The sequence below is a fragment of the Phragmites australis genome, chromosome 6 (genome assembly GCF_958298935.1).
Source record: "Phragmites australis chromosome 6, lpPhrAust1.1, whole genome shotgun sequence".
Taxonomy (NCBI): Eukaryota; Viridiplantae; Streptophyta; class Magnoliopsida; order Poales; family Poaceae; genus Phragmites; species Phragmites australis.
Window position 1 is genome coordinate 8,895,210 of NC_084926.1, and position 10,888 is coordinate 8,906,097.

At 45.9% G+C, this 10,888-nt stretch overlaps 1 protein-coding gene across 1 annotated transcript; it reads right to left on the bottom strand.

Moving 5' to 3' along the window:
• Positions 1 to 3,515: 3,515 nt before the first annotated feature.
• On the bottom strand, positions 3,516 to 8,088 carry LOC133921532 (serine/threonine receptor-like kinase NFP). Its single transcript, XM_062366452.1, has 2 exons — positions 6,645 to 8,088; positions 3,516 to 4,484 (listed from the first exon to the last, which is right to left on the bottom strand). Exons 1-2 carry the CDS (start codon positions 7,842 to 7,844, stop codon positions 3,786 to 3,788), a joined length of 1,899 nt encoding a protein of 632 aa, XP_062222436.1. The 5' UTR covers positions 7,845 to 8,088; the 3' UTR covers positions 3,516 to 3,785.
• Between the last annotated feature and the right edge of the window lie 2,800 nt (positions 8,089 to 10,888).

Consider the following 10,888-nt stretch of genomic DNA (forward strand, 5'->3'; position numbering starts at 1 on the left):
ATTGTCCACATTGACAGGTAGGAGAAGAACTGCTATGGCATTAAGGAACTTTAAATCATACAAAATATGGGAACAAAAAAAATATAAAATTGAAAATAGAAGCACGGGATAGATATTGAAGCATCTAATATAATATGTCGCTTGCATATGTTACCTTATTGTTGTCTGCATGCAAAAGATGTGTCATAGAGTGCCCAAATATTAAGGACAAGAACTCTGCAGCAGCAATGTTCAATCTCCAAATTCAACTGAAACCTAAAGAAAGAAAGAAAGTTCAAGAGCCCAGTCTGAAAAAAAAAAGCACAACCTAAAAAAAGAAGAGGATATTTGACTTTAAAAAAAGACTCGAGCATTAGAACTTTTGGTGTTCTTATTATGAACACATGGGGTTGATGAAAGGCGTCCTACTTAATCAGATGATATGTTTGTCTACCAATGATGTTCAACATGAATTTACTGCTAGTACTTTCCTGGATGAATCTGCAATCAGGTGTACAAAACATAACTCCAGCTATGAAATTCTTATGGAAAAATACGATTAACATCCAAACCAAACAACGACAAATTCCAAGCAAAGACAGAAGGAGGTATGCAATAGTGTAGTATAGGCCTGATGTGCACTGATGTGCAGCAACAAATGAAGAAGATGGGCTTCTGTTTTACCCAGCAAAGAAAAAGAAGAACTGATGTGCAGCAACAGAGAAGAAGAAGAACAGGCAGCAGGTAGCTTAGGTTGGAGGCAAGCAACAAGGCCAACATGCCCGTATTCAGCAGGTGAACAAACAGAAGACCATCCCGTGAAGTGCAAATGCTTTAGAGGCATATTAGATTAGTCCAGCAGTGCTACATAAAAAATTCAGAAGAAGAAAGCCATGGAGACACTTCAAATACTTCGTGTAGCTGTTTCTGAGTTCAGAACAATGCAAAACAAACCCGGCCGGCTTCAGAAAATCATCGCGCGTGGCCTAGAAAGTGTTAAGCATTGCAGATTTTGTGAGATGCAAAAGACATCACCAGATGTGTCCTGTAGAATTATGCAAAACAAGCTACAGGAAGGCCCTCAGAAAATTAGTACCGCTCGTCAGTACAAGGTGCGTAAAAACAGACCGGTAGAGCTGACTTAAAATATTTATGCCGTATTAGCTAGAAGGTGTTTAGCTTCAAATATTTATGAAAACCACATGAGTTCCTTGAGAGTGCACTGTAAAATTCTATTTTCATATTATTAGAGTGATCAAAGAGGCCACACATAAATCCCGAAGCCTGTCAGCAGCAAACGGCTTAGTTAAACTAAGCGATCGAGATTACAGAATTTCTCTAGCATGTTTGGCCCTCAAATTACCATGATGAAATCCAGAGTTTTCACAGAACCAATCATAATTTTTACAGACTATTTAGGTGACCTCGCCGGCGTGCGAGTCCTTGTCGTTGGCGTTAGTGCTGGTGGCAGATGCGGCGGCCACGGCAGCAAGCACGTCATCCTCGATGGCACACACGATGGCCCGACGACGAGCCTATCAACCTTGGATTGTACATGGATCTCCAAAGGTTTACCACTTTGTATTGAGTAATCATTACGTACTTAAATTAACTGACAAGTCAAATCGTGCAGGCAGGAACCACTCCATCTGAACAAACTCAATTCAATGCGAGACAGAAAGCAACCTGCATAGATGAACTCGGTTGTTTTGATCTCACCAGCGTATGTGCCGACGTCCCAATCGACAGTGTCGTCCTTCTCCAACACGCATCCCCGCCGGCGCCGCTGCCGCTGGTGGAGGCGGAGCAAGCCGCTAGGCGGTGAGTCCTGGGTCGGCTTGGTGGTCGTAGAGGCGGAGCGGGGACCCAGCGGCAGCTGCTCCTGCTGCTGACCGGCAGCAAGGGGACGGCAGAGCGGAGAAGCGACGGGCCGACGCGGAGGCGGATCCATGGAGGAGATGCCGCGGAGGTGCTAGGAGGCGAGGAGAGAAGGGACGTCTGAGCAGCGTGGCGGCGGATGCTGCTCCTGCTGCTGGCCGGCGATGAGGGGATGGCGGGGCAACACAGCGCGGAGGCGGAGGAGACAGCGTCGTGGTGGGCAGTTCGGTTTGGGGAGGTGGGGCGACGGTTTTACAACGGTTTTCTATTTCACGGTTTTTCTGATTTTTATTTGGTTTTTTATTAGATTAGATAGAAGGTGGTACGACGAAACTGGTGCTTTATATAGTAGAGATGAGCGCGCCATCAGGGTCAGCTGCAACTGGTCGACTTTAAGCTGCGGAAAGGGAGCCCGAAATTCCGAAAACAACTTTCGTCTGCTGCACTTGCTATCTGTACGTGTTCATTCCACGTCTGAACTGAACTGAACTTTCACAGGTGACGTACGCAACGCCGAATGGGTCAGCAACAGGCCTCTGTCACATCATACCGCGTAGCCTAAGCCTGAACTGACCCCGATATCCGCGACAGGCCGATGATCCTTGGAGGCTGGGACGTGGGCTATAAACCTACAAGCCACAAAACGGGCCCAAACGGCCTATACCGAAATCTCCTTATCGAGGTCCACGGCACAGCATCTTCCGAAACATCAGCCAAGCCGCTAATCGCTAACTTTATTTGCTACTCACGGATTGGTACTAATCTCCACTGTATAAAACGCGAATTGATTATTCTACTCACCTTCTATTTAATAAAAATCTCTAAATTTTGAAAAACTAGCAAATCTTTGATTAAAAATTAACACCTTTAGTTTTTTACGATGTTAGTATCATTCAATAAAAAAACACATAAATTAGAAAAAAATATGTTAGTGGAAAAAGAAAATTATTTATGCTTCAAATTTATACTCAAATTGTATACACGTATTGATTTGATTTGATTAATTGTATTTTACATTGACTCTTTATTTAGGTATTTGATTTTATAATAAATTGACTTTTTTATAAGATTATATTTGATACGGATCTTTATTTTTTCTATTCTAACTATAATTTTAATTATTATTTATTTTATTTTATTTGGACTCTTTATTTACATATTTTGCTTTTCATATCGTATGAAGTTCGAACTGCTAATTTTTTATAATTTTTAATTCTGAATTTAGTTGTTTATTAATCGTGTTTGATGTGGACTCTTTGGTTTTCGAATTTAACTATTTATTAATCATATTTGATATAATCTCTTTTGTTTAATCTAGACCGATAAATACTCATAATAATGAGTGATCTAGATTTTTTTTCAATTAACGTGGTAGTTTCACGATCTTAAGAGCGAACATGTTTATTTCTTTTCCCCTTAATGATAATATAATAGATTTACTTATTTTTATTATTCATCCTCATCCGCCAACCTCCTCATCTTTTACCGGCTACTGATACACATTTTAATAATAAAAATAAAAAAATAGAAAAAATTACTAAATAATCTTCTTTTTTATTCTATTTGAAATCAAATTACGGCATCACTCCCGACATGTTTATTTGATGATACTCTTATACTACATATATATATCTACTGCATTGAGTTTGTACAAGATATTATCAAGTCCGTAACATACTTACGCTTAGCTAGTATGCGTAATAACACAGCTTTACGCTACTACACCTCAAAGCCGACCTCACGGACGGACCTCGCGGCCGTCATAATTCCGGCGTTATTACTCACTACTCACTCATCATCGCTCGCTAGACCTTAACATTTACAACGCGAACAGATGTCTCAGCACTATACTGAGTACTAACCAAACCAACAATTGTTCACCGGGCGGCGACTTCGCCGCTGCCGTCGACGGACAGGCTCTCGCTGGACTAGTCGGAGAAGTGCTCGTCCGCCTTGGACAGCGTGTACGCCACGTCCACCATGCTGGGGCGCTTGGACGGGTCCCGGTGCAGGCACGCCCTCGCGACGCTCACCACGCTCGCCACGCTGCCCGGCGGGCACGTCTGCTCCGCAAGCACGGGGTCCATCCACGCCACCACCCGCGCCTCCAGCCCCTCGTCCCGTCCCCGGAACACCCTGTCGTCCGCGTCCGCCCACAGCGGCTCGCCGCTGTCGCCGGCGGCCTCGCGTCCGGACACCAGCTCGAGCAGGACGACGCCGTAGGCGAACACGTCCATCTTGGTGGTGACAAGGCCGTCGGCGAGGTACTCTGGCGCGATGTACCCTTGCGTGCCGACGATGTGGGTGGTGACGGCGTTGTGGCCCGTCTTGGCGAGGCCGAAGTTGGCGATCTTGGCGCGCATGCCGGCGTCCAGGAGGACGTTGCTGCTCTTGATGTCCTTGTGCACCACGCGCGGCCAGGTGTGCTCGTGGATGTACTGGAGGCCGTGGGCGAGGTCCAGCGCGATGTGGAGGCGCGCGCGCCAGCCCAGACTACGCGCGCGGTCGCGGTCCAGCAGCCACAGGTCCAGCGACCCGTTCTCCACGTACTCGTACACCAGGTAGCAGTCGCCCGTCTCCGGGTTGATGCAGAACCCCTCCAGCTTCACCAGGTTGCTGTGGTTCACCTGAAAAATATCTATATTATTACAAAAATCAAAACCATGCCACGTCAAAGCTACTGCAGATGTTTTAGCATATTATCAGTCCAATCCTTCGTCCTGATTTCGTACAGTACACGCGATACAACATGTTCGCAAGTTTTCGTCAGTATTGGTGTCGGTGATGCGGATGTATGCGTATGGAATTCAACGACCAAGTCAATGACCCTACGTGTCACCTATCGGGGCAGCAGACTTTGTTGAAAAATGACGAGCAGTTCAATCTTGTGCGTCAGCATGCGAGGACTCATGTAGTGCTGTAGCCTTGTCAGTACGTGGCAGTATTCAGTTGTGCATGTGGTCGGGCCGGAGACTAACAAAGGCACAAGCTAAATGCAATGTTATTGGTATTTTTGACTCATCTGTCTAGTTGCTCCAGCACACACAAGATGTCAAGATTCCTGAAGTAGGTCCAAGACGCCACCAGAAAATACCAGAAAATTCCAAATCAACTTCTGCACACCGGCGACATGATGAGATCTACTGGAGACCTATCTCTACACGAACATACTAAACACAAAGACATACACATACGTATGTAGTAGCACCGAGAAAAGAATAAATTGCGTCAATATCTGTGTTAGGTTTGTTGGTAGAGTAGCTGCGTTTGTGATGATGCGTCAGCTCTCTTGGGTGTTTCTTCATGTCTTCGGGCCGTTGGGGCTTGCTCTGACAAATCTCGATCTTTTCTCGGGTCGCCGAGGCTTGCTCCGACAGATTTCAATATGTTTTCTTCGACTGTGTTCGAGGACGAGGTTCCTAAGGGCGGGTTGTACTATGCTTCCAGTTTATCTATAAACCCGGCCTCATTCAAGAAAAAAGATTCCTATGTCCTAGCTTGGCTGATGACTTAGTGAAGTGACAAACGATCTATACCCTTGACTATATCAACACCTAGCATCGAGATGTGCACACTCTCGACACCATCCCAATTCACACACCATACCCTACATGGCACCACTATGGTTGATTGGTACATTAGGGCCATTAATACCCGAGTCCATAACGAAACGGGATAGATCTCTGAGAGAAGAAAAAGACAATTCATATAAGTATCCACTCTTGTTAGGCATCAGTCAATTCAAATTTGCACCGGCGAGAAAAGGTTAGCGGCGGGGTTAGGATTCTAGCGTGGGGATCGTGTGTTGTGAGCTTAGAGGAAGGTCACCAGACGACATGCTAGACCGGCGGTGGTGTCGAGTGAGACGGCAGGGCAACGGGGACATCACCGGCCGTGGGCGGTGGGAGACAGCCGGATGGGCGGGGGAGAGAGGAAACCGACTGGCTAAGCTAGCTTAGCATGGTGAAGGGCGGCAGCTACAGATCCGGTAGTGGGGATGCGGCCAGAGACAGGTAGAGCAGAAGCGAGTGCCAAGGAAGAGTTACTATTGCTTTTGTGCTGTGTGAGAGGGAGATGCTTGGAGGTTGAAGATGACTCCTGGACCGACGGTCTAGGACGTCGACTGTAAACAGCCTGATTTTAGGGCGATTGTCATATAGTGCCTCCCATAAGTATATTATCAACGGTTGGCTGATTTACGGTTGGATGTCTTTGGACTATTCTAAGGCTCCTGCAATCCATTGGTGCCACTGCCAAGAGCTGGCCCTGAAGAACAGTCTCAAGGCATCTGATGGCACTCGCAGAGCGACAGATCTAACATTGAATTTCCTAACTCCACTAGCTTCAATAATTTGGCTTCATCAATGACACATTGACACAAAGGAGAGATGGTCCCTCATCACTAGTTGACGTCAATGTGAGTGGCAAAATTCCAATCCGATGATGACCCATGGCCTTACAATAAAGAGGGCTTACTTGTGTTGCTAGTCAAGTAAACTAACCACAGCGATCATTTCATCTGGGACGAATTATAGAAGTGCCTGCTTATGTTTGTTTAGTGGTGAGTGCTTTCATCTACTCCAAACCAATGGGATATAAGCACTAGCGTTCTTTAAAATCATACTGTCCCAATCAAAGAGTGCAAATTGTAATGGTCAAGCCATAAAGCAGCAAGCCTAATTGGTTCCTTTGTTCAGAAGCAAATTAATTCGAAAGCAATTTTTCGTTCTGAGTTCTGACAGTACTGGAACAAGCAATTCATCAGTGGTGGAAGAAACTGGCCGCACCTTTTGCAGGATCTTGAGCTCCTCGCAGGCGTCCCACTTCATCTTCTTCACGGCGAACACCTCGCCGTCGATGTCCGCCTTGTACACGCTGCCCTGGATGAGGTGCGCATCGTCGAAGCCCCCCGTGCCGCGCTCCAGCTCCTCTACCTTGAACACCCTGTACTTGTCCAGCCACTCCGATATGTCGCTCACCAAGAACCTGTCCCCACCGCCGACGCCGCCGGACCCGCTCTTCGCAAACCTGCCGCCCTCAACAACGTCGCCGCTCACCACCGCATCCCCCTGCCTCCCCTTCGCCTTGCGGCGTCTCCACAGGCAGGCCAGCAGAATCGTCTGCAGCAGCCAAAGAGCACCCACGACGCCCAACCCGACGGCCAGCCCGGTGACCACCCCGTTCCGGTCGTTGCTCGCGACAGTCGCGGCGGGGGACGCGGACGGCGGCGGGGACGGCGGCGTCGCCGAGGCGTTGTTTCGGAGCACGATTGGCGGCAGCCACTGCGGCACCTGACGGCGGAGCGGCACGAGTATCTCCTGGAACTGCTGCTTACTCGGCTCGGGCCCGTTGAGGGAAACAAGAGACTGGGAGTCGACGGCGAAGGCGGTAGCGATGGACGCGTAGGTGTCACCCGGCTGCATGACGTAGGTGACGAGCGCGGTGGTGGTGTTGTCGGCGGCGGCCGGGCACTGGCAGAAGATGGGGAACGTGACCATGACGCCGACATCTAGGTTCGTCGGTACCAGCGTCGGGTTTACGCGCTCCACGGCCTGGTACTGCGTGAGGTTCTGCAGCTTGGTGGTGGAGATGATCCAGTACGTGTCCCCCGGGGCGATCTGGTACTGCGTCGGCGCGTAGGTGTTGGGGGACCCGGAGGGGCAGCCGCATTGGAGCGGCACGAGCAGCGGCTGCCCCGCGGTCGGCGCGGCCGAGATGGAGAGGTTGTTGGCGTGCGCTACCATGAAGCGGCTGACGCTAAAGAGGTCGCCCACGGCGGCGAGGTCGAGTGGCACGCCCGCGAAGCCCGCGCGGTACAGCGCGTAGGCCTGGCACGGGTACGTGCGGTTCGCAGAGCAGTTGAACCCCTCCACTGACGCCGGCGCGGCCACGGGCGTGGTAGTCGCGTTCTGGGACCGCGCGGGCGCGGGGAGCGCGCACAGGCACAGCAGCAGCGCGACCAACGCCAGCAGCCGCGGCGGCTCCATGGCTTGAGCTGTGGATACTGGATAGGCACGGCTTGCGCGCGCGCACTAGGGTCGGGCTGGTGGCTAGCAAGTCGCAAATTGATGTGGGCTTTGCTGGGGCGATTGATATACGCGCGATGGTGGCACACTGCTTTGCCCGGGGTATTCGGCAGCTGTCGCGACCTTTGCGGCGGAATCGTCAAGCGTGGGCTGCTGTTTGCGTTCCTCGGGACATTTTCCCGGCCGGGCTTTGACTCTTGACTCGTGCGGGGCCGTGGGGGCGGGGGGACGTGGTATTTCTCGTTTCTGTAGGCGGAGCGCGAGGAATTCCTCTGTTTTCTTCCGCTCCGGTCGCCGTCGTGGACTGACTTGATGCCCGGTTGCATTCCCATGTTGCGCTTGGAGTAGCAACAGGTTGGTCCGGCTCGGTCAAGTCCTGGATAAATCCCTTATGTTCCCGGCAACTCATGTACCCGTTATCTTTTCCCATCCATTTTCGTTTCGAGATAATGTACGCTCAATAGCAGGAGGCTATACACATCTTATATTTGTATTAATTTATTCGTATAAATAGAAGTGTAGTAGAGCCTCTTCTGAGGGGAGAGATAGCAGACGGATCTGTTGGCCCACTAATACATCCAACTCATTGGAAAAATATTATATGTATCATACTTCTTTTTATTCATGGTACAACTTTTGAATTTTTAACTCACAGTCATGATGAGAGATCCTGCTACTCATGTTTTTATTAACCTTTTTACTTCAATATTACTATTCAACCTATTATATAATGTCATATGTGGTATACTTTTCTTAGGTAGATTATATAATCTTTTGAATCTTTTACGGCTGGAAAGAGCTATTTTTTTTAACATAATCATACAAATGAAAATATTCAGGTATAGAATCGTGGCCTTAACATGTCCAAGCTTGTATTTTTTTAAGATAATCATGCAAATGAAAATGTTCAGATATAGAATTGTGGCCTTATAGAATCGTGGCCTTGAACATGTCCAGCCTTGTATAGTTTGATCATTTGAACTACTTTAGGATTGCATAAATGTACACTTCTTTATAGTATATACTAAGAACAATTATAGCTTTATTTATTCATTTCAAATTCTTTACAGCTATTCTCTATATTTATTTCTTACATTTAATATTTTAAATATTTTTCATGTACACTATACAATATAATATTCACTCCCAAAAGGGTGAATTGAAGTACGTAACTCCATGTAACTTGTGATTCACGTACCACTAAACTATTAAGGTTACGATAAATAAACATTAGAGCAATGAAAAATGTCTATGCAAAACAAATTATCCGATAAATTCGATCGTTGCCGATCGTGGTGTGTTTCACTTAGTTATCCTTGTATAAACGTTACGAGTAGATCCAATTTTTTTTTTATCTTGCCTGAGCAAGCAATCTATCGTGACCATCAACTCATCTAAACATTGATTACATGATCCCGAAGCACATGTTAGTTGTTGGTCTGTCAATCTATTAATTCATTAATTTTTTTAATTACGAGGTTAATACATGTTCCACTTAGTTATCCATATATACACTTTACAAATATTTACATGTACAACATTAGGAAACCATGGTGTACCACCTCGAGCCGTGTCGGAGCCAGCAATCTATCCCAATAGATTATTTGATCTAAATTTTTTTTGGCATATTTAATTAAAGTAGTGACACGAATCATCTTTTGAATTACAGTAAAGTATCCATATAATTGTTAACCGTTTACGACATTATTAAATTGGACCATCACGCGCTGTCATGATGAGCAATGGTTATACAAATAAAAGTACATACTGAAGACAAGCTATTTTACTTCCTTAGACCAGTGCCGAGTAAGAAAACTATTGCCAAAAGAAATTGATCAAAATAATTATTTGACAACTATTTACCTCCTAGTGGTACATAATAGTACATGGATAACACACTGGCATTGTTCACACATACACCCGTGAAATCGAGAAAGTCTTTGCCAATAATAATTTAACTACTATTTATTTCTTAATGATACATAGTGGTACATAAGTGACACGCTGCCATAATTCACACGTACAACTGTGAAACCAATAAAGATTTTGCCAATAATTACATAACTACTATTTACTGCTCTATGGTACATGGTGGTACACGATGGGAACCTCCCCTGCTGAGCACAGCTATTTTAAATTTTGATCTTCAGGATGGTGAAGATGTAACTAGCTTATTCGTATTCCACCGTTCGTCGCCACATCTCGTCGGGTGGGGAGGAAGATGTATGCCCGAGAATTACCTCGTGAACAGGCGACCGTAGTTCAAAATTTGATCAGTTTGCTTCCAAAATATATACTATATATGTCAGTTTGCTAAAATTTGAGCAGTTCTTTCTTCCCACTTTCATGTGTACAACTGAATTCAAAATATTTTCAGGTTGCTAAAAAATGTAATTAATGTTTGGCTAAACAATATAATTACAAAGCTTCAAAATAAGAACAATTTTCAAACAAAATACTTTGGGGCTGGATTACCCTGTACCAAGTTCATGTATCACCAGTGCATTCATTAAATTACACAAAAATCAACAAAATTATTCAAACATCACCAGTACTGTTCATGTATCATCATGTACATACCTGTACTGATGAAAATTGCACTAAAAACTTTCAAAATAAGAACAGTTTTCTCCACCACCTCACAAATTTGATCTTGTACACACCATACAACCGAAAAACAGAGGAACATGAACAAACTAAATTTCTATGAAATTTGAATATGCACACCACACGTGAGAACATGAACCGAAGGATTGGTGCGGTTAGTGCAGTTGCCTTCCGTTTCACAAGATATTGATAGCTGTCCACTTGGTTCGGTGCGATTCACGTGTCTCCTGTAGAGTTAACAAAAAATAAAAAATATTGTGCACTTGCAGTTAATTTGAGATTAGCCGAGCACTAATTAATCAACACGTTCAATAAATCATGAAGAAATATGAGGCGTATTTGAGATGCATCAACCAGCGTCCCGTTGTCTCCCTCGATCTTGGTGTAGTTCCTCTCCC